A 24,571-nucleotide genomic window follows, 5' to 3' on the forward strand; every position below is an offset into this window, starting at 1 on the left:
ATCCCTCCCCTCACTTAGTGATAATTTTAAATTGATGATCCCTTGTCACTGACTCTTAAACCAGACGAAACAGTCTTTATTCATAGCATCTAAATTCTGCATTATTTTAAAATGTTTCTATTAAATCTCCCCAGGCTTCTTTAATCTGTAGTCCTGGTATCTCAAGTCTTGTGGTCTCTGTACAGGCTGCACCTCGCAAGAGTTGGAGCACAAAACCAGATGCTCTGAGGTCCATTGTCATTTTATTTTGCAAGGCAGATTCTGTCGAGTGTGAATTCCATGGGACCCGACTGATAACCAAAGTGAGAAGGTCCCAGAGCTAAATTTTCTTTGTTCACCAGTGGGTATGAAGACAGCTATCATGTTTGAGTCTGTCAGTACATACATGGAAGGAGGAGTAGTAACTTTCCCTTCCAGCAGATAAAGTGCCTGTCTTATAGCACAGTTCATGTGTCTAACATCCTACAATACTGCACTTTTTCATTCTGGAATGTTGCCATGAGGTCTATTTCTTTACAGGGACAAGTTTTTACATCAAATTTACAGCACAGAAACAGGTCATTCAGCCCAGCAAACCCATGCTGTTGTTTACGCTCCATATGAACCTCCTCCAATCATTTCTCATCTCACCCCATCAGCACATCCTTCCATTTGTTTGTCTCTCAAGTGTTTATCAAGCTTCCCCTTAAACGTATTAATACTATTCACCTCAACCACTTCCTGTGTCACTAAGTTCCACATTCCCGCCACTCTCTGGGTAAAGAAGTTTCTCCTGAATTCCTTATTGCATTTATTAGTGACTCTCATATATTTATGGTCCTCTAGTTCTGGATTCCCCTGGAAGTGGAAATCTTGGACTAAAAATTTATTTGCCCTGTCTTTTGTGTGCCGGTGTCTCATTTCGTGACCTGGTCACGCTAGTTCCTTTGGAGGTGGACTGCAAGTAAACTTGATGGTCCTACCTTGTTTACCTGATTGTAACATGGGGCCGAGCGGATTCCTGGCTACTTAGACCAATTGTTTCAACTGAATACATCAGGCAGGACCATGGATTACAAGTTACATAAGGATACAAGTGGGTTAGATGTTTGGTGGCTCTTCTTTTCCCAGAGAATAATAGATTTCTGAGACAGGCTGCCAGCATGTGTAGTGGACGCTGATTTGCTGAAATCTTTGAAGTAAGAGCCAGAGCTGTTTCTGGTTTGCCAGAAATCACCTCCTACAAGGGGCAGATCCTGTACAGTATTAATCAGGGTCAGAGTTTTGATTCCCCTAGGTTTTTATCTTTTTTTTTTGCCTTTCCCAGAAGCTTACATGGCTCTGGGTGGGATGGCAGTGTCTGTATCATGATACACAAGCCATCACATCTGTGCAGGTCAGGCTGGATAGACAAGCAGGTCTTTTTCTGCAGTCATTCCTCTTGCATGTCTTCCTCGATTCTTTTGAGCATTGAGGGAATGTGCTACCTGCAAGGATTATTCCTGATTTTCCTTTCTCACATGGCCCTGGGACACTGCTCCTTCACAGGACTTAAAGAGGCCATTCTTATCTCAAGAGTTGCCCATATTGACTTAGATCAGGGATCAGATTAGTGGGGTCATGGGGCAAGAATTTGGGGTCACGATGTTAAATCTGTATCAAACCTTAGCTTGACTACACTTAAAATATTGGGAACAGTTGACGGAGCAGTGCTGGCATAGTAGTAATGTCACTGCACTAGTAATCTAGAGATCCAGGCTAATGCTCTGGGGACACTGATTCAGTCCCGCCACAGCAGCTGGAATTTAAATTCAATTAATAAAATCTGGAGTTGAAAGCTAGCCATCAGTAATGATGACCGTGACAACCATCATCGATTGGTGTAAAAACCCATCTGGTTCACTAATGCCTGTTTAGGGAAGGAAATCTGCCACCCTTACCTGGTCTGGCCTACATGTGACTCCAGACCCACAGCAATGTGGTTGACTTTCAACTCAAATAGGAACAGGAGGCTATTCAGCCCCTCAAGCTATTCAACCTCTCACAACATTTAAGTAGTATTTAGATGAGCACTTGAAATGCCATAGCATACAGGGCTACAGGCCAAGTGCTAGAAAATGGGATTAGAATAGATAGGTGCTTGATGGATGGCATGGACACGATGGGCCAAAGGGCCTGTTTCTGTGCTGTATAATTCTATGACCTATGAGTTTGGGCGTCTCCATTTTAAAAGGGAGCTATAAAGGATATGGAGAAGGTGCAAAAAAGATTTACAAGGATGATACCAGAACTGAGCGGTTATAACCATCAGGAAAGAGTAAGAGATTTGGATTCTTTTCTCTAAAGAAGAGAAAGCTGAGGGTGACCTGATAAAAGTCTTTAAAATTATGAATGGAATTGATAGGGTAAGCATAATGAAGATATTTCTGATTATGAGGGGAGTGCAAAACTAGGGCTAATAAATATAAGATAATCACTAATAAATCCAATAAGGAATTCAGGAAAAAAACTTCTTTACTCAGAGAATGGTTAGAAAGTGAAGTTTAACACCATATGGACTAGTTGAGGCGAAGAGCATAGATGTATTTAAGGGGGAAGCTGGATAAACACAAGTGAGAAAAGTGATGAAGATTTTTGCTGATAGAGTTAGATAAAGTAGGTTGGGAAAGATTTGTAAGGAACATTAACAGTGGCAGACACCAGCTGGGCTGAATGACCTGTCTCTGTGCCATAAAATTCAATACCATGTTTTGTAAATTCCGATTAGCTGATAGGAAATGCAAACTAGGATAACAGATTTGGTCCCTACTAGGATCCATGGTAAGTCTGTCAGATTCTAACTAGGTGTCAGGGTCAACCAGAATTGAGAATGAGCTGATGAGAGTAAAATTCCGATTGAGCAAATGTCAAACAGGAGCATTCAATGGGAAACAGATTAAACATTAATCAAGGTCTTAATGACCTTCTAACAGCAGCAGGTATAAAATATTAGTTTTAAGCCTCAAAATATTTTCTGTTGAAGGAGAATATGAAGAGGCACATTGGGGATGAGCAAGTAAAGAGCACAAATTGAAAACCAACTAAATTCTAGTCAGGATAAGATGAAGATTAATGCAATTTAGATAGGACACCAGGTAAAATGGACCCTTTCCCTTCAACCATAATCCAGTTCTAAAATACAATAATCTCCTTTTCATAGAGTCAACAGTTGGCACATCTGCCTCTTGGAACATTGTGGAGAGGCCATCTCCTAGCAACAACTACAGAGAAAGGAAGATGGAGGACGGTGAGGCTTCAGCAGCATTATAAAGATTGTCCATCATCAGCATCTGCTGTATGGAGACAGCATCTGTCGGCAACACCAGCTGCATCACATTGGTTTGCAAAGACCTTCTACTGTTAATGCCTTTGATATAGACAGAGCTTCTCAGTAACAACCTAGAGATGGGCAATAAATACTGGCCTAGCCAGCGATGCCCACATCCCATGAACGAATAAATAAAAAAATGTAAAACAAAAACAGAATTACCTGGAAAAACTCAGCAGGTCTGGCAGCATCGGCGGAGAAGAAAAGAGTTGACGTTTCGAGTCCTCGTGACCCTTCAGCAGAACTGAGTAAAGTTAGGACAGGGGTGAAATATAAGCTGGTTTAAGGTGGGGTGGGGGGTGGGGTGGGGGGAGAGAAGTTGTGGGGGGGGGTGGGGTGGTAGTAGGGACAAGCAAGCAGTGATAGGAGCAGATAATCAAAAGATGTCACAGACAAAGGAACAAAGACGTGTTAAAGGTGGTGATATTATCTAAGAGAATGTGCTAATTAAGAATGGATGGCAGGACACTCAAGGTACAGCTCTAGTGGGGGTGGGGTGGGGTGGAAAGACTGACCGGGCATTACAGGTATAGATTTAAAAATAATGGAAATAGGTGGGAAAAGAAAAATCTATATAAATTATTGGAAAAAACAAAAGGGAGGGGGAAGAAACGGAAAGGGGGTGGGGATGGACGAGGAAGTTCAAGATCTAAAGTTGTCGAATTCAATATTCAGTCCGGAAGGCTGTAAAGTGCCTAGTCGGAAGATGAGGTGCTGTTCCTCCAGTTTGCGTTGGGTTTCACTGGAACAATGCAGCAAGCCAAGGACAGACATGTGGGCAAGAGAGCAGGGTGGAGTGTTAAAATGGCAAGCGACAGGGAGGTTTGGGTCTTTCTTGCGGATAGACTGCAGGTGTTCTGCAAAGCGGTCGCCCAGTTTACGTTTAGTCTCTCCAATGTAGAGGAGACCTCGAAACATCAACTCTTTTCTTCTCCGCCGCTGCTACCAGACCTGCTGAGTTTTTCCAGGTAATTCTGTTTTTCTTTTGGATTTCCAGCATCCGCAGTAGTTTTTTGTTTTTATTAATAAAAGAATGTTTCTGTTTTCAGCAATATTTCAGCCGTTTGGGAGGACTTTTTCGGCACCTTTCAGACAGAAAAACCAAGGACTGATAAGGGAAAAAAAATTTTGGAAAATTCCTCTCCAATTCCCTTAGGTGATTGGAACCACTCCGGGAGTTATCTATAAAGACACCTATTGTGCTGGCAGCTGTTAGGAAGCATTGTCTCTCAGCACCATCAACTGTTTGAAAAGGTCAGCTCTCATCAACATCCACCCTATGGTACGCTTTGCAAAGATCTTGCCTTGATATTAACCCTCCCCTCCCCATCCTTCTCACACCCCTGCACAATGGGCAGGAGACGGTCAAAAATGCAAAAACAAAGAATGCACCCCGACCCAGTGCTGACGTGCTCATTGCCATTTTCACAGAGGTGGGTTTCATAGCAGCCAAATGTTCTGCTACCGTGAGGTGGGACACTTCATTAACTAATTTAAAATGGGATCCCACAGAGCAATTGGGAGCCTGATTTAACTTTAGCAATTGCCTCGTGGATTTCCTGGGGATCAGGAAACCCGGCAGCAAAAAGGAGGCAGGAGCACCTGGCTCAAGACGTAAGTGTCTTTTACAGCACTCCTTGTGGGTTAGGAAGAGCAGGAGTGCTTCCCCCCTCCTTGATCCCACAAAGAAGCCTTCAGCTAGCAACCCCCAACCCGCCCTCTTGACCATGGCCATCTACATGGCCACAGGGACTGCAGCAGTTCAAGAAGGCAACTCACCACCACCTTCTCAGGAGCAGTTAGGGATGGACAATAAATGCTGGCCTAGCCAGCAAAGTCCACATCCCTTGAATGAATAAAAAGAAAATCTTCTTCACCTCGCCCCTCGTTATCAAAGGCCAATCTCTTGCTCTCTCCCAATGTGATCTTTCTCCCCAAGTCCTGATCTCTCGCTGCCTCCCACGATGACCTTTCTCCCCCCGCCCCAATCACTCACTTCCTCATTCCCATAATGGCCTCCCCCCCCACCCCCCCACAGCCAAACCTTGATCTCTCGCTCCCTCTTCCCCTCCCAGTTGCCGGAGATTGTCCCAAGGGCGACCTGCAGCAGCCCATCAATTTGTCTGGTTGCCAAATGAGTCTGCCCAAAACGGTTCAAAGAAAGCCCTGTGGTTAAGATTGGCAGGGTCTCCATGTCCCGGCTTTGCGTGTTCTTCATTCACTACCAGGCTACCCTTGGCCCTCATTGGTTGTCCGTTATATATCAGGGCCTGTGTCTCTGCAACATTAGCCTCAGTTGGAACAGCATCATACTGAGCTCATTCAGGCCGCCTTCTTTCTTTCAGTGTCATTGAATTTGTGGCTTAATTCAATTATTTCTGGAATGGTTTTTCTAATTTTCAGATCAAAATTGGGGCTTCAGAGCATTTTAAACACAACAATAAACTGTCAGAAGAAGGGCAGCACAATATTTGCTTATTAAATGGCAGCTAAAACTGCCCAAAGAGCAGTTCAATTGTCATTAAGATTCAATGTTGCATTCACTCTGCCTCGCCTTCATTGTTGAAGCCATCTTCTGTTTCTGCGACTGAGAGGCCTGCTGGTGTAATCAAATCGTCTATAAACCACACACAACGCTAGGACAACTAACTGCATTTCTTCAGCAATAAGGAGACTAATAGATGAGAGAGGGGAAGAGGAGAGAGGTGGGGAAGGAGAGGGGGACTGGAAAGAAGTGGGAGGAGAAGGGGGAGAGGAGTTAGGAGGAGAGATTATAGTGAGTACAGGTGAGGGGGTGGGGAGAGGCAGGAGGATAGAGGAGTAAGCGGAGAGAGAGGAGTGGGAGACAGGACAGTAGAGAAGGGGGAAAGGAGTGGGGGGGGGAGGAGAGGAGAGTCGAGAGGGTAAGGGGAGAGAAGGTATGGGGGGGAGAGAGGGGACGGGGGAGGAGAGAAGGGAAGGGGAGAGGAGACGGGGGAGGGGAATGAGGAGTGGGGGGAGAAGAGGAGGAGAGATGACCACCCATCCTTGACTGGTTTCTGTCCTTGTCATGACAGCATTCGGTCATCTTTATTTGTGAACTCCATCCTCGCTCCTAACCAGCTGATACCCAAAACAGATATTAACTGCTTCAATCACTCCAAGTATAAAAATTCACATTTATATAACACTCCATGTCCTCGGGATATCCCAAAGAACTTCACAGGCAATTAAGTATTTTTTGAAGTATAGTCACTGTTGTAAGAAACAAGGAAGTCAATTTGTGCACAGCAAGATCCCACAAACAGCAATGTGATAATGACCAGATATTCTCCTTTAGGTTTAGTTGGATGGGTGAGTTTCGATGGGCCAAATGGCCTCCTTCATCCCCATCTATCATGTGCAAATTAATCTGCTTTGAATGCCTCACTGCACACTCAGTTTGTACTCAAGACCTGGCCTCTACTTTCATTCTCACCAGCATTTTTAGACATTTGGATCATGTGTCTTGTCGACCTTCCTTTTCCTAATGAAAACCAGAACATGAGGTCAGGGTGTCCTGCAGCTGGAGAGAAGTTGTCTAGTTTACACAGGAGGAACAACCTGTCTGTAACGACCGCATAGAATCCACACAAGCCCCTTCCTGCCTTACTTCATCTTACCCTATCAGCATATCCTTCTATTCCTTCCTCCCTCATTTGTTTACGAGCTTCCCCATAGATGCATCTATGCTATTCGCCTCAACTGTGGTATGCGAGTTCTACAGTCTAACCCACAGTCTCTGGGTGTCAGCCAAGCAGTATAGATTGGGTATAACTGGCTGCAAATTGCTTGAGTAACTACTGGTCTCAGACTTATATTGCATTAGTGTTTCATTACACATCTATGTAAGTGGCTCTGTCAAAAATTAAAACACTTTTGTCAACTTGTAAAACAGAGCCGGAACTGTGTTTTCATATGGCTTAACTTATTAGGCTCTGTTCAGCTTTAAGTAAATAGTGTAGATTTTATCTTTTAACACACGTTTTTAGACTTAAAAGTATTTTAGTTACTGTTTTTATTAAGATGGCCGTAACCTCAGTAAATGCAGGAGGATGTTTGGCTTATAGTGTGATTGAAATTGCTAAAGAATGAAATGACTATATCTGTGGTGTGGGTAAAGAGGGAGGTCTTGTGTTACAGTGGGTAGTGTCCCTGCCTCTGAGCCTGAGGCTCTGGGTTTGAGTCCCACTCCAGGATTTACTGGCCACTGAAGATATGTTTGTCATTCCTGGTCAGCCATGCTTGCTGCTTGAAGCTATAGCTTCAGGCTAGCGACTAGTTTCAGGACAAAGAAGCTATGTAAACATGTGCTTTGTCTGCTTCATGTGTCTCTCGATGTGGGAAGTCTTCTAACTCTAAGTGAGTAAAGAATTAACATTGTATTGAACATTAAGGCTGTATACTATGTCTCTTTCTGAGGATCAAAGAACAGCTTTTACAACAAAGCACTGAACATTCTGTATGAATTTTCAGTTGTACCCAGTTAGTATTACAGGCAACAATTGATTTCCTCATATTACACAACGTGAGGAAAGAATGTGAGATAAGTTTAGTAGCAATTTCCACATTCTAAACCCTTTTTGGGTAAAGAAGTTTCTCCTAAATTACCTATTGGATTTAGTAGTCACTGTTTTATATTCCCCTGCAAGTAGAAATATCTTCTCTACATCTACACTATCAAACCCTTTCATCATTTAAAGGTAGAGAGAAGAGCCCCAGCTTGTTCTGCCTTTCTGGATATTTATATTTTTCAGTTCTGATATCATCTTTGTGAATCTCTTTTGTGTCTTCTCTGTTGGAAGGGTGTTGGTTACTGAACGGTATGTCTTAAAGAAGTCTCCATAGTCTTCTGTAGATTAACTGTAAGCCTTTATTAACAACTAGAACTATTTACACATATACAGTAAAGGGTACAAGCTAGGAGTTGACTCCATCCTAGGTCTTTACACATCCCTGTCCATCTCTGGACTGACTCTGGACCTTGGTCATGTGCCTTCTTACATCACTGTGTTGGCGGTACTGTACTCAGTCCCACATTAACCCTATATGTGCCAGACACTTATACTACTTTCTCCTGTGCCTCCATATCCTTGTTATAAGTCAGTTAATCAGGATCAGGTGTGTTTCAGCAGATGGCAGCAAAGTCAGATTCAAACTCCCCTCCACAGACTTGAGTGCCAAATCTAGGCAGACACTCGCAGTGCAGTACTGAGGTGGTGGTGGTGTAGTGGTAATGTCACCAGACTAGTAATCCAGAGGTCCAGGCTAATGCTCTGGGTGGCAGCTGGTGGAATTTAAATTCAGTTAATAAAAAAAATCTGGAATTAAAAAGCTAGTCTCGGTAATAATGACCATGAAATCGTTGTCAATTGTAAAGACCCACCTGGTTCACTTATGCCTTTTAGGAAGGAAATCTGCCATCCTTACCTGGTCTGGCCTATAAGTGATTCCAGACCCAGAGCAATGTGGTTGACTCTTGACTGCCCTCTGAAATGGCCTAGCAAGTCACTCAGTTGTATCAAACTGCTGTTGAGCCTACAAAAAGGAACGAAACCAGAAGGATCACCTGGCATCGACCTGGGCACTGGAAACGACAATGGCCCAGCCTTGTCGACCTGCAAAGTCCTACTCCCTAACATCTGGCGACTTGTGCCAAAATTGGGAGAGCTGTCCCACAGGCTAGTCCATCAACAGTTTGACATAGCCATACTCACTGAGTCATACCTTACTGATAATGTCCCAAACACCACCATCACCAGAGGTGCGGAACACTGGTATAGTGGGAGGGAGTTTCCTGGGCGTTCTCAACATTGACTCTGGGCCCCATGAAGTCTCATGGCATCAGGTCAAACATGGGCAAGGAAACCTCCTGCTGATTACCACCTACTGCCCTCCCTCAGCTGAAAAATCAATACTCCTTCCCGTTGAACACCATTTGGAGGAAGCACTGAGAGTGGCTGGGGCACAGAATGTACTCTGAGCGGGGGACTTCAGTGTCCATCACCAAGAGTGCTCAGTAGAACCACTACTGACCGATCTGGCGGAGTCCAAAATGACACATTTGCGAGACTGGATCTGCAGCAGGCGGTGAGATAACCAACAAAGGCGAAGAACCTACTTGGCCTCGTCCTCACAAATCTACAAGATTGCACAGGTATGTCCTGTCTAGAAAAGGCAGGACAAATGCAACCTGGTCAATTACTACCATAATAGCCTACTCTCAATCATCAGCAAAGTGATGGAAGGGGTCGTCGACAGTGCTATCAAGAAACACTTACTCAGCAATAACCTGCTTACTGACGCTCAGTTTGGGTTCTGCCAGGGCCACTCAGCTCCTGACCTCATTATAGCCTTAGTTCAAACATGGACAAAAGAGATGAACTCAAGAATAGAGGTGAGAGGTGAGAAGAAGGGTCAAACGGACTCAAAACATTAACTCTGTTTCTCTCTCCAAAGATGCTGCTAGGCCTGCTGAGTTTTCCCAGCATTTTCTGTTTTTGTTAGAGGTGAGAGTGACTGCCCTTGACTTCAAGGCAGCATTTGTCCGAGTGTGGCATCAAGGAGCCCTAGCAAAACTGGAGTCAATGGGAATCAAGGAGAGAATTCTCCGCTGGTTGGAGTCATACCTAGCACAAAGGAACTTGGTTGTGGTTGTTGGAGGTCAATCATCTCAGTTCCAGGACATCACTGCAGGAGTTCCTCAGGGTTGTGTCCTAGGGACAACCATCTTCAGCTGCTTCATCAATGACCTTTGCTCCATCATAAGGTCAGAAATGGGGATGTTTGCTGATGGCTGCACAATGTTCAGCACCATTCACGACTCCTCAGATACTGAAGAAGTCTCTGCCCATATGCAGCAAGACATGGACAACATTCAGGCTTGGGCTGATAATTGGCAAATAACATTCGCGCCACACAAGTACCAGGCAACAACCATCTCCAACAAGGGAGAATTCAACCATCTTCCCTTGACATTCAATGGCATTACCAGTACTGAATCCCCCACTATCAACATCCTGGAGGTTACTATTGACCAGAAACTGAATTGGACCAGCCATATAAATACTGTGGCTACAAGAGAAGATCAGAGGCTGGGAATTCTGCAGCGAGTATCTCACCTCCCGACTCCCTATAGCCTGTCCACCATCTACAAGGCACAAGTGAGGAGTGTGATGGAATTCTGTCCACTCGCCTGGATGAATGCAGCTCCCACAACACAAGCTCAACACCATCCAGGACAAAGCAGCCTGCTTGATTGGCACCCCATCAACCACCTCCAACATCCACTCCGCCCACCACCAACGTACAGTGGCAGCAGTGTGTATCATCTCCGAGATGCATTGCAGCACCTTCGATAGCACCTTCCAAACCCACGACTCCACCACTTAGAAGGACAAGGACAGGAGATGCATGGCAACACCACCACCTGCAAGTTCCCCTCCAAGTCACTCACCATCCTGACTTGGAACTTTATTGTTGTTCCTCACTGTTACTGGGTCAAAATCCTGGAACTCCCTCCCAAATAGCACTGTGCGTATACCTACACTACATGGACTGCAGCGGTTCAAGACAGCAGCCCACCACCATCTTCTCAAGGGTAATTAGAGATTGACAATAAAAATGCTGGCCTATCCAGCAACACCCATGTCCTGTGAAAGAATAAAACAAAAGTTCTTTCTTATTTTTTATTTTCACTCACCTATAGTTTGGGATCTTTTCTGAAAGGCCAAAGTCTCCCACCACAGCCGTGTAGGACTTCCCTTCACGTTTCACCAAGCAATTCTGAAAGGAAAACAAGCAATATTCCATAAGAACTGAATTCACAACACTCACTTTAATGGAGGGACAGGTTCTCCGGGTTTCAGATGGAACTTGAGATGTTATTGTACATCGGCTAGTCTAATTGAAATACACCTTGGAAAAGAAGCACCAAATCGTTCATTGAGCAACAACTGTCTTTGGCATCGGGTTTGCAGCTGGTTTTCTGAAACCTTTTCCGCCCCCAACCACCATCACAAAGTGTAAACTGGGGAAAATACAAATAACTGCAGGCTTGGTATCCGATACCGTGACCAGCTCATCATTCACCACCTAGAAGGACAAGCGCATCATGTGCATGGGACAATCTGTAACTGACCCTCCAAATCCCACATCATCTTGACTCGGGAATATATTGGCATTCATCATCATCACTGGCTCAAAATCCGAGAACTCCCAACCATTCCCAAAGCCAAGGATCTGAGTCCTGCTACATCCAGGTGTGAATGGCGGTGGACAATTAAACAACAACAAGTGGAGGAGGCTGCACAAATGTCCCCATCCTCAATGATGGGGGAGTCCAGCACACCAGTCCAAAAGACAAAGCTAAAGCATTTTCAGCCAGAAGTGCTAGGTGGATGATCCACCTCGGCCTCCTCCTGAGGTCTCCTCCAGATATCCCCATCACAGATACCAGTCTTCATGCAATTCAATTCACTCCACGTGATATCAGGAAATGACTGAGCGCACTGGACATAGCAAAGGCTATGGGCCCCAACAGCCTCCCAGCTGTAGCAGTGAAGACATGCGCTCCAGAACTAGCTGCATCTCTAGCCAATATGGAAAATTATCCAGGTATATCCTGTCCACAAAGAGCAAGAAAAATCCAAACTGGACAAGTAGCATCCCATCACTTTACTCTCAATCATCAGCAAAGTGGTGGAAGGTGTGGTTGACAGTGCTATCAAGGGGCACTTAAACAGCAATAACCTGCTCACTGATGTTCAGTTTGGATTCTGCCGAGTCACTTGGTTCTAGATCTCATTACAGCCTTGGTCCAAACATGGACAAAGAGCTGAATTTCAGGTGTGAGGCCAGAATAATTGGCCTTGACATCAGGACAGCATTTGACTGAGTGTGGCATCTAGAAACCCTAGTAAAATTGAAGTCAATAGGAATTGGGGGATAAATCTTTACTGGTTGCAGTCATAGTTCAAAGGCAGTTGCTATATTCAGGTTAAAGAAAAAAAGAACTTGCAAATCTCGCATCTTTCATGACCTCTGTTTTCCCAAAGTGCTTTTGAACTGCAGTCACTGTTGTAGAGAACTCAGCAGTGAATTTGTGCAGTAAGCTCCCACAAACAACAATGAAATAAATGACTAGTTCCTCTCTTTTAGTGATATTAGTAGAGGGATAAATATTGGCCAGGAAAACTGGGGAGAACGCGCCTGCCCTTCTTCAGCCCATCCACCTCCTGTTTGCCCCATTATTTTAGATCTGTGTCCTGTGATTACCGTCCCTCCCACCACTGCGGAGAGTTTCTCTGGAATACATTTACAAATCAATTCGATGGAGGATTGAGGGAAGGCAGGGTTGTTCTGGATGGATGAGCTAAGGTGAGCTGAACAATCCTGATCCATAATCGTCTTATTAACTGTGTTTCAATTTCCCTCTGAGTTCCGTACCTTGGATGTCAAGTCCCGGTGGAAGATCCCCTTGGAGTGCAGGTAGCATAGGCCCTTTGCGATGTCCAGTGCCAACTTGATCCGGACCAACCAAGACAGATGCTCATTGCTGCCCAGTACCTGCTCAAGGCTCCCTCCATTGATGTACTGAAGGAAAGAACAAAGAGAAGCCCCAATTAATGGATATTGTTCCTCTAAGAATCAGTGTGTTTGAAATCTTCCCACATATTTACCTGGGACTTGCAATGCAATTTATCCTTACAATGTAAGACAAAGTCAGCTCCTGCAAATGTAAATTTAATAGGAAAATAGAGTGAATTGGATTGGGGGGTTGGGGGGATGACAAATTCCATTTGGTACTGTATGTCTCATATGCTGCTAAGTATCAATTCCTGTAGATACATAGTATAAATTGGGCAAAAGGGAACGATTCACTCCCATCTGGTACTGTATATCCCATGTATGTCTCAGTGTCAGGTCCTATACATGTAATACCTCCTAAACACGGGTAAAAGTAAACAATTCGTGCACATCTGAGATTGTACAGCGTGTGTGTGTCTCAGTGACAGTTGCTGTATATGTGCAGTACACAGCAGGTAAAAGGGACTGATTCATTCCAGTCTGGTACTGGATAACTCATATGAATCTCTGTCTGTCTCTGTAAATATACAGAGGCACTGGATAGAAAGAGAATCCATATTATAATCTATATGATATTTGTAATATACATGCTTGAGTTAGCCTCTAATCAGTTCATCTGGCTGCCTATGAAGAAGTAAACTCATCTGTTTTATATCGATTCTACACCACAGAAACAAACCCTTAAGCCCAATTAGTCTACGCCAGTGTTTATACTCCATACAAGCCTCCATCCAGCCTGCTTCATCTCACCCTATCAGTATATCTTTCTATTCCTTTCTACCGCATGTGTTTATCTAGCTTTCCCTGAAACACATCCACACTATTCACCTCAACCACTCCATGTAGAATTATAGAATGGATACAGCACTGAAGGAGACCATTCAGTCCATTGTGTCAGTGCCGGCTCTCTGCAAGACCCTGCTTTTCCTGCTTTTCCCCATGGCCTTGCAGTTTTTTTCTCTTCCAGTGTTCATTCACTTCCCTTTCGAAAGCCACAATTGAGTCTGCCTCCACAATATTCTCAGGCAGTACATTACAGATCCTGACCACTGGAGGCATAAAAAAGCTTTTCGTCATGTTGCCATTGGTTCATCTGCCATTCACCCTAAACTGGTGCCGCCTGGTTCTCGACTCTTCCATAAAAGGTAACAGTTTCTCCCTATCTACTCTGTTTAGACCCCTCATGATTTTAACACTTCTATCTATTATCAATCTTCTCTTCTTGAAGGAGAACACAAGCTTCTCCAAATTATCCATGTGAATGAAGTTTTTCAATCCCGGAACCATTCACAGAAATCTTTTCTGCACTTCACATTGCCTTCACATCCTTCCAAAAGAGTGGTGTCCAGAATTGAACACAATACTCAAGTCGATGTCGAACCAGTGTTTTATAAAAGTTCATCATAACTTCCTTGTCTTTGTACTCTATTTATGAAGTCTAAGATCCTGTATATCTTTTTAACCACTTTCTCAACCTGCCCTGCCACCTTCAATGATTTGTGTACATGGTTTCTGCATCCCCTTTAGAATTGTAACCTTTATTCTATATTGCCTCTCCTCATTCTTCCTAATAAAATGAATCATTGCACATTTCTCCGCATTAAATTTTATCTGCCATGTGTCTGCCCATTCCACCAGCCCATCTCTGTTTACTTGAAGTCTATCACTATCCTCCTCACAGTACACAATACTTCCGAGTTTTGTGTCTTCTGCAAATTTTGAAATTGTGCCCTGTACACACAAGTATTGATCATTAATATATATCAAGAATATCAGTACCTACCCCTGGGGAACCCCTCTGTGCACAACCATTCACCACTACTCTTTTTTCTGTCACTCAGCTAGTTTCGTATCCTTGCGGCTACTGTCCCTTTTATTCTGTGGGCTTCAGCTTTGTTGGCAATCCTATTTTGTGGCACTTTATCAAACGTACTTTGGAAGTTACATCAATTACCCTCTTCAGCACTTTCTGTTACCTGATTAAAAAACTCAATCAAGTTAGTTAAACACAATTTGTCTTTAACAACAGCATCGTGGCTTTCCTGAATTATTCCATACTTTTCCAAGTTTTTAAAATTCTTTTATGGGATGTGGGTGTTGCTGGCAAGGCCAGAATTTGTTGCCCATCCCTAATTGCCCTTGAGAAGGTAGTGGTAAGCCATCTTCTTGAATCGCTATCCATTCTTGTTGATGGAGCTGCACTCATCCGGGCAAGTGGAGAGTATTCCATCACAGTCCTGATCTGTGCCTTGTGGACAGGCTATGGGGACTCAGGGGGTGAGTTACTTGCCTCAGAATTCCTAGCCTTTGACCTGCTCTTGTAGCTACAGTATTTATGTGGCTCCAGTTAGGTTTCTGATCAATGGTATCCCCACAGCATGTTGATAGTGGTGTTTCAGCAATGCTAATGCTATTGAATATGAAGGGTAGATAGTTAGATTCTCTCTTGTTGGAGATGTTCATTACCTGGCCCTTAGGTGGCACATTAGCCCAAGCCTGAATGTTGTCCAGGTCTTGCTGTGTATGGGCATGGACTGCTTCATGTCTGAGAAGTTGTGAACGGTACTGAACATTGTGCAATCATCGGCAAACATCCCAACTTCTGACCTTATGATGAAGGGAAGTTCTTTGATGAAACGGTTGAAGATGGTTGGGCCTAGGGCACTACCCTGAGGAATTCCTGCAGTCATGTCCCAAGACTGAGGTGATTGACCTTCAACAATCAAACCATCTTGACTCAAATTCTCATTGACTCCAGTTTTGCTAGGGTTCTTTGATGTCACACTCAGCCAAATGTTGCCTTGATGTCAAGGGCAATCACTTTCACCTCAGCTCTGGAGTTCAGCTCTTTCGTCCATGTTTGGACCAAGTGATTTAATTTTTTTCCTGTATTATCATCTTGAAAAGATTTCCCACCACTGAGATCGAGCTGACTTGCCTGCAGGTGCTGGATTTATCCTTACACGCTTTGACGATCAAGGATGTAATATTTGCAATTCTCCAGTCCCCTGACACCATCTTTTATTCCTAAGAAGCACTGGAAGATTATAGCCAGTGCAACTGCAATTTCCACCCTTACTTCCCTCAGTATCCTTTGATGCATCCGATCGGGACCTGTTGCCTTATCAACATTTAGTACAGTTAGCTTTTCTAATACCTCCTCTTCATCGATTTTTAGCCCATCCAGTGTCTCAACTACCTTCTCTTCCCTCTATGATTTTGGCAGCATCTTCTTTGGTGAAGACAGTTGCAAAGCTTTCATATCATAGCTTAGCTATGCCCTTGGCCTAGATGCACAGATCACCTTTTTGGTCCCTAATCGGACCCTCTCCTCTTATTAGCCTCTTTCTTTTCATAGGAGGTTTTGGATTCCCTTTTATGTTAGCTGACAGTCCCTTCTCATACTCTCTCTTAGCTGACCTTATTTCCTTTCTCACTTCCCCTCTGAATCTTCTTTATTCAACCTGGTTCTCAATTGTATTATCAACCTGACATCTGTGATATATGATCTTTTTCTGCTTCATCTTACTTTCTATCTCTTTTGTCATCCAGGGAGCTCTGGCCTTGCTTTCCTTATTGTATTCCTTTGTGAGAGTGTATCTTAACTGTATCTGAACCATCTCCTCTTTCAAGGCAGCCCATTGTTTGTTTCCAGTTTTGTCTATCAATTTTTCATTCTAATTTACCTGGGCCAGATCTGTTCTCACCCCACTAAAATTGGTCCTCCTACAATTAAGTCATTTGACACTGAATTTCTCCTTGCCCTTTTCCATAGCTAACCTAAACCTTACGATACGATGATCACTGTTCTCTAAATGTTCCCCTGCTGACACTTAATCCACTGTCCCACCACATTCCCCAGAACCAGATCCAGCAATAGCTCCCTCCTCAGTGGACTGGAAACATGCTAAACATTCTCATGAACACAAACTCATTCCCCTATCTGTCCTTTAGAGTATTACTATCTAAGTCTATATTAGGATAATCAAAATCCCTCATTATCACTACTCTATAGTTTTTGCATCTCTGGAATTTCCTTGCAAATTTGCTCCTCTATGTGGTAGTGAGTTCTGTATTCGCTACACTCTCTGGGTGGAGAAGGTTCTCCTGAACTCTTTATTAGATGTATTAGTGACTCTTTTATATTTGTGACCCATTGTTTTGAATTCACCCACAAGTGCAAACATTTCTTCCATGTCTACCTTATCAAATCTTTTCATTATCTTACAGATCTCAATGAATTCAAAAGGAGATTGGATAGACGCTCAAGGGAAATAAATGAAGGGGTTATCTTATGAAGAAAGGTTGAGCAGGTTGGGCCTATACTCATTGGAGTTTAGAAGAATGAGAACTGATCCTATTGAAACCAAGGGTGCTTGATAGGATGGATGCTGAGAGAATGTTTCCTTTCATAGTGGAATCTAGAACTAGGAGACACAATTTAAAATTAAGGGGTTTCCCATTTAAGATGAGATGAGGAATTTCTTCTCTCAGAGAGTTGTTTAGACTTTGGAATTCTTTTCCACAGAGAGCAGTGAAAGCTGGGTCATAGACTATGTTTAAGGTTGAGTTAAGATTTTTGATCAACAAGTGAGTCAAGGGTTATGGGGGACTGACAGGAATGGGGACTTAAGACCACAGTCAAATTAGTCATGATCTTATTGAATGGTGGAGCAGCTCGATGGGCTGAATAGCCTACTTCTGCTCCTATTTCTTATGTTCTCATGGACTAAGTTGGTGCATCAGGATTCAACAGTAATGTGGCTAGTAGCCAGGAGGAGGGGTCAGCATGATAAGAAACTGGGTAGGGAGCTGGGAGGAAGAGCCAGAATTAGACACTAAGGTAGGTCAGAATCTGACAGTAAGGTGGACTGGGGACTGGAAGGAGAGGTTGGGATTGGGCAGTGAGGCATGTGGGGGAAAGGGATAAGGGATTGGAATTGGATAGTGAGGTTTGATAGGGGGTTGAGAGGAGAGGTTGGGATTGGATAGTGAAGTTTGATAGGGGGTTGAGAGGAGAGGTTGGGATTGGATAGTGAAGTTTGATAGGGGGTTGAGAGGCGAGGTTGGGATTGGATAGTGAGGTTTGATAGGGGGTTGAGAGGAGAGGTTGGGATTGGATAGTGAGGTTTGATAGGGGGTTGAGAGGAGAGGTTGGGATTGGATAGTGAGGTTTGATAGGGGGTTGAGAGGAGAAGTTGATGGAATCAAATGGATACAACTTGACTGGGAGCTTGAATGGGGACTGATTGGATGGGGTGACCAACTCCTTCTATCACTGTATGGTGTCTAGCAAGAACCTCCGGGAAGAGAATAACCCTCACCTGTGACACAGGGGAACAGGCGGAAATAGGGGTTGGTTGGTGAAGAGGAGGAATTAATCATCAAACCACTGCCTTGCCAAGGTGGTAAATTACTGCTTGGTGAAGAGTAGCTGCTCTGCAAATCCTCAGACTAAAATTCCATAACAGGGTGTTCAAGAGAAGCACACTTCCCATTTAACTGGAATCTTGACAAACATGCAAGTGATTTATTGGGCCTGTATGGAAACTGGTTTCATGAATGACTCACCGAGTAAGGAGCCAACAGTAACAGGTCCCAGCAACTCCCAGAACAAGATCCTGAAAAGGCAATCTTGGGAGAGAGAATTTGCTGGAACCGTAGGGCAAGATTTACTAACATTCTTTGCCATCTCTCTAAAGTTGCCAGACTTTTTTACCAAAAACAAATCCAGCACCTCCCCAGTGGCCCCATCTATCAGTGCAAATCTATTTTATACTATAGACAATAACTACAACAACTTGCAATTATATAAACCCTTTAATCTAGCTAAACATCCCAAACAGGAGTGACAGACAAAGATTTAACAGCAAGCCTCATAAGGAGATATCAGAATAGGTGATTAAAAAACGTAAAATATCCCAGGGCTACTATTGCCCAACCTCCTTGCCAACTGTGAAAGGTCCGATATATCTCAGATTCCTGACCAAATTCAAAGCCATGTTGAGGGGTAACGTATTTATAGTAGATCCTTAGGACCCGAGATCATGTGTTTATTAGACTTAGCGTTATTAGCAGATTAGCAATTTTCTTTTTAAACTGCTTGATTAAATCTAAAGCTCTCCTTCCTGTCACTATTTTTATCTGCTGCCTGGGGAATAGTAAATATAGTCAGCAACACAGAATAAAAGACAACATGAGGAATAGAGTGAGAGAACACAAGAATAACAGGGTTTGAGAGAGCCAGAGAAAATCTGGGGTAAGAGGAGAAGTGGTAAGTGGACGGGGATAAATGGAAACTACAGGAGAGATCAGGGAGAGAATTAAAAATGAGAAAGAGTGCAGGAGGAAAACAAGAAGAACCATGAGCAAGTTGTGGCCTGTGCACTTTGAAATAGTGCCGTGGGATCTTTTATATGCATCTGAGAGGGCAAACAGGGCTTCATTTTAACATCTCATCTGAAAGATGGCACCTCTGGCATTGCAGCACTCTCTCAGATGTGTAAACCTATGTCTTGTGTTCCAGTCACTGGAATAAGACTTGAATCCAAAGTCTTCTGACTCAGAACTGAGTGTGTTAACAACTGAGCCAGAGCCACTGTTGACACCACAATATAACAGCTCGGTAAAGGAGCTTCCTGGGTTAATTACCACAGACAGTACAGCATGTGCCACAGAAGGAGAGAAAGAACAGCATTTTTTTACAAAACAAAAATGTGTCAAACAAATAGCTGAACAGGACAGCCAGCTGGTATAGAAGTAATGGTATTCCCATACACAATAGATCCTTGAACCTACAACCTTCTGATTCAGAACACCACCCACTGAGCCATGATTAATACCTGAAGAGAGAGGGAGTGAATCATTGGTGCAGTTGCTCGTGGTGGGAGAGAGAGGGGAAGATAGAGACAGTGAGTGATGAGTGGACACTAATTGCTGGGGGTGGGTGGGGGGCGCGGGGGTGGGGAGGAGGTGTGGATGGGCAGTAGCCTGTGTGGGGATAGATGGGGAGTGTGATGCTGTGGGTTTTGGCATGGTTCAAATACTTCCGTTGAACCCGCAGGACGTATGAAGCCAAGACCACTAAATTCACACAAATAATGCCAAATATGAAGGTAGGAGAATGCAGGTTGATGACTTATTCGTCAGTACAATCGTACAGGTGCTGAGTGATTCTTACAAAAAGGGATGAGCTAGGGGGTGTGTTGCCTAGCAACAGAGAACCCAGCAGGAATTTGCTTTACTTGTCCCAGTCTGACAAATAGCTCTGACCCCACTCACAGTGAAACAACAAACCCACCACATGGAGGGAAGATAACCTTTAAACTTTAAGGGACCAAGTTGGATTTTAAAGAAATGATGCCAGGTTTCTGAATCGCTGGCTTTTCACATGATTCTCCACTCCCCACCCCCACCTCATTAATTCTTCTGTGAATTCCATGTTCATCAATGTTTGGCATATTTGTATTGGGAATGGAAGACATTGCATTTTAATCAGTCTCAGTTACACAGTCAGGTACAACACGGGGTTAGATACAGCGTAAAGCTCCCTCTACACTGTCCCCATCAAACACTCCCAGGACAGGTACAGCACGGGGTTAGATACAGCGTAAAGCTCCCTCTACACTGTCCCCATCAAACACTCCCAGGACAGGTACAGCACGAGGTTAGATACAGAGTAAAGCTCCCTCTACACTGTCCCCATTGAACATTCCCAGGACAGGTACAGCCTGGGATTAGATACGGAATAAAACTTCCTCCACACTGTCCATCAAACATACCCAGGGCGGGTACAGCATGAGGTTAGAAACAGAGTAGAGCCCCCCCCCCCCCCTACACTGACCCATTAAAAACTCTCAGGGCTTCTCCCTTTTGCTCTGTCACACAGAGTCTAGTGAGACTAGAACCGAGAAAGGAGAATGAAACAGACATAAGATGCAAAGTACTTAAATTTAGGTCCGTGTAAACATTTGTTCCTTTGCTTCTGTATCCAACCCAGTGTCTTTAGGCTGCATTTTGACTAGGACTGCCTGAACTGGCTCTGTGCCCACTCAATTCCACTGAAAACCTTCGGCCTAACAGCCCTCCCTGCCAGCGTGTACAGACAAGTTAAGCTAAACCTGTTGAAATGCTGGTCAAGAAGTTATGTTGAGCTGTTAAAGAATCCTGGTTATACTAGGCTTGGAGTTAGGTCTACAGTCCCATATTATAAAAAGGATTATAAAAGGCACTGGAAAAAGTGCAAAAAAGATTCACAAGGATAATACCATAATGTAAAGAATAAACTTATCAATAAAGACTGAATAGGCTGAGGGACTTTTCTCTCGAAAGAAGACCTGATAGTCTTCAAGATTATGAAAAGTTTGGATAAGGTAGACAAAAAGAAGATGTTTCCACCTGTAGAGGAGACCAGAATGAGGTGACATAAATAGATAGTCACTAATAAATCCAGTCAAGAATTCAGGAGAAACCTCTTTACTCAGAGGAGTTAGAATGTGGAACGCGATACGCCAAGGAATGTTTGAGGCGAATAGCATAAGGGGAAGCTACAAAAAAGAGGGAAAAAGGATTAGAAGGTAAGTATCTTTCCAGCACTGCTTATTCCTGATAAGGTGAGATGAAGAGTGGGAGATTTGTGAAACAAATACATCAGCATAGACCCGGTTGGCTGAATGAATGGCCTGTTTCTGTGCTGTAGATTCTGTGGGGCAAATTTTAACTCCCAAAGATGGACAGAAGAACGGAGGTTGTGTGTGTGTGTGTGTGTGTTGGGGTGGGGGGTCTGGGGGTGTAGTGTTGGTAATTTTTTTTAAAATGGGGCCTGTGTAACTCTGTGTAACTTTATGCATTTCTGTGGTCTCCTGACATATTCAGGCAGGGACACAATTGTTCAACAAGCGAGGCTGTGCTCATCCTGTACCCTTTCGGACCCTGATATGTTTTCTTTGCAGCTGTAGGAACACACACCACTGTACAACACTGAAACAGGCCATTTGGCCCAACCATGTCCATGTTGGCACTTACCCTCCACTAGTAAGCATTTACATTTACCTGCTATATTCCCATATCCCCCTCAATCCCTTGCACTTCATTCACCATGCCAGTTTAATCTTGAATGTGATTTGACAGCCTCACTACACTCAGTCAGTGAAGAAATTAGTGAGATATTTCTGAGGTGACTTATCCACATGCTGAGAATGACAAGCTGACAAGCCCTCATCTCAGGGAAAGGAGAGAAGTAGGGTGGAGAAATGGGGGGGCTGCGGGAGGAGAGAGTGGAATGTAAAGAGAGCGGCAGAGATAGGGGGACTGGAGAAGGGAGAGGAGAGAGGCGTGCAGAAAAGGAAGAGGGGGACATGAGAGGAGAGGGGGGTGGGAAGAGGAGAGGGGGAAAGGGAAAAAGAGAAAAGGAGAAGGGAGAGAGAGGGGAAGTCAGAGAGGGAGAAGAAAGAGGGAAGGGGAAGAGAGAGGGTGAATGGAGAGATGTGGAAGAGAGTGATTAGGGAGAAAGGGAGAGGGAAAAGAGAGTGGGAGGGAGAGAAAGGATAAGGAGAGAGTGGGGAGGGGGAGAGAGAGGAGTGGGAGAGAGGGAAAGAGGATGAGGGAGGGAAAGGGGAAGGAGAGACTGGAGGTGGGGAGAGGGGGGTTGGCAAGGGAGGGGTATTTGTATCCAAGGCAGGTAAATGTTGATGTACAGATCAACCAATATCTAATAGAATGGTGTAACTAACTAAATGAACTACTCCCATTCTATGTAACAGGCTGGAAGGGTTGATTGTTCATGTGATCCTATGAGAGGACATGATCCACCTGCTACTCAAAGCCTTGTACCAATAGCAATGACACTTACCTCAGTCAGAGCATGTAACTGGCCTTCATGAACACAGACACCCATAAATCTGCAGAGAGAATCACACACCAATTAGCTATGTCACAACAAAGCAAAAGTGTCCTCAAGATGTGTCAGCCATTGCATTCTTGCCACTGAATCTACAGATAGGCCACTTGCTAACTGAAATGTTGGCAGATTAGTTTTGAATTCATCCTCTGCCTCAAACACAGCCCATGACCTCTACTGTCCATTAATGGTTGGCCAGACAATGCCATGGACAAGAGGTTCATAACCTCATGTGAGAACAGCACAACTTTGACATGTTTCAAGCTCTGAAGGGGATTGATAAATTGATCCCAAACAAAATGCTCTCTCTGTCAATGAAAAATCTGAAATAAGAACAGGATGTTCTTAAACATAAAAAAATGCACTTGTGGTTCATTTCTAAAGGGACAGATTTCAAAAACAGAGATTTGTATTCACGTGTATAGAACCTTGATTAGGACACATTTGGAAGATATTGTGAACAGTTCTGGTCTCCATATTGTAAAAGGAATATTAAAAACACTGGAGAAAGTGAAAACAATATAGAAGGATTGTTTACAAAATTGTGAGGGGTATAGACAGAGTAAATGCGAGTAGGCTCTTTCCACTTAGACTAGGAGAAATAAACACGAGAGGACATGGCTTTAGGGTGAAAGGGGAAAGGTTTAGGGGGAACATTAGGGGGAACTTCTTCACTCAGGGAGTGGTGGGAGTGTGGAACGAGCTACCATCTGACGCGGTAAATGCGGGCTCACTCTTAAGTTTTAAGAATAAATTAGATAGATACATGGATGGGAGAGGTCTGGAGGGTTATGGACTAGGTGCAGGTAAATGGGACTAGCGGAATAATATTTCGGCACAGACTAGAAGGGCCGAATGGCCTGTTTTCTGTGCTGTAGTGTTCTGTGGTTCTATGGATGCTAGAACTGAGCAATTATAACTATCAGGAAAATTTAACAGGCTGGGGCTCTTTTCTCTGGAAAAGCGAAGACTGAGGGGGTGATCTGTTGCAGGTCTATAAGATTATGAAAGGATTTGATAGGGTAGATGTAGAAAATATGTTGGGCGGGCAGTTTTGGCGGCGTTCACCCCACCTCTCGGAATGGCAGGAACTCACGCCCGAGTCTCAGACCCACTCCTCTCTGCTCAAACTGAATGTAATATTCAATCATATTATGATCACTGCTACCTAGGGCGCCTTCACAATGAAATCATTAATTACTCCAATTACTAGTATAGCCTGCTCTCTGGTTGGCTCCAGAACAGGCTCCAAGAAACTATCCCGAAAATATTCAATGTACTTGTTGTAAGGATGGCCGAGTTGCTACTATTAATGATAGAGTTGATCTGCAGACACTTCTTGGGTGGAAACATTAAGTTTATTTACAATATACTCAGCAGCAACTACACGTGTGCTTTCAACTCCAACTCTATCTCTACACCGACTGCTAGAGGTAGCCTGTGCTACTCTCCTATTGATTACTACAGATCATGTGATCTTTCCTAACAAGTATTATTCTTAAAGGTACATTACGCACTAAATAAAACCATAATTACCACATTCCTCCCCCTTTAATTCGGCTATACATGTTATATTTACAAGTACATATTGTTCAAGACAACATAATATTTACACTGTATAAGGAATTTACAAGTTCAGTCATTCAGCTGGTTTCCTGGTATATGTGGAATGTCGCAGCTCCACAATTTCAAATTCTTTGTCAGCAGCCTCCTTTTCCGGA

At 43.8% G+C, this 24,571-nt stretch overlaps 2 protein-coding genes across 2 annotated transcripts in view; both read right to left on the reverse strand.

The window, feature by feature from the left end:
* Positions 1-24,571, reverse strand: part of LOC144692089 (uncharacterized) — a 981,581-nt gene that overhangs the window by 814,959 nt on the left and 142,051 nt on the right. The window lies entirely within an intron of this gene.
* tesk1b (testis associated actin remodelling kinase 1b) overlaps positions 1-24,571 on the reverse strand; it is a 147,409-nt gene that overhangs the window by 46,007 nt on the left and 76,831 nt on the right. The window contains exons 3-5 of the mRNA XM_078560556.1: positions 22,803-22,851; positions 12,812-12,958; positions 11,067-11,149 (exon numbers count right to left, since the gene is read on the reverse strand). Of these exons, the coding sequence (XP_078416682.1) occupies positions 11,067-11,149; positions 12,812-12,958; positions 22,803-22,851 (279 nt within the window). The remainder of the gene's footprint in view (positions 1-11,066; positions 11,150-12,811; positions 12,959-22,802; positions 22,852-24,571) is intronic.

The sequence above is a fragment of the Cetorhinus maximus genome, chromosome 2 (genome assembly GCF_964194155.1).
Source record: "Cetorhinus maximus chromosome 2, sCetMax3.hap1.1, whole genome shotgun sequence".
In the NCBI taxonomy this organism is placed as follows: domain Eukaryota; kingdom Metazoa; phylum Chordata; class Chondrichthyes; order Lamniformes; family Cetorhinidae; genus Cetorhinus; species Cetorhinus maximus.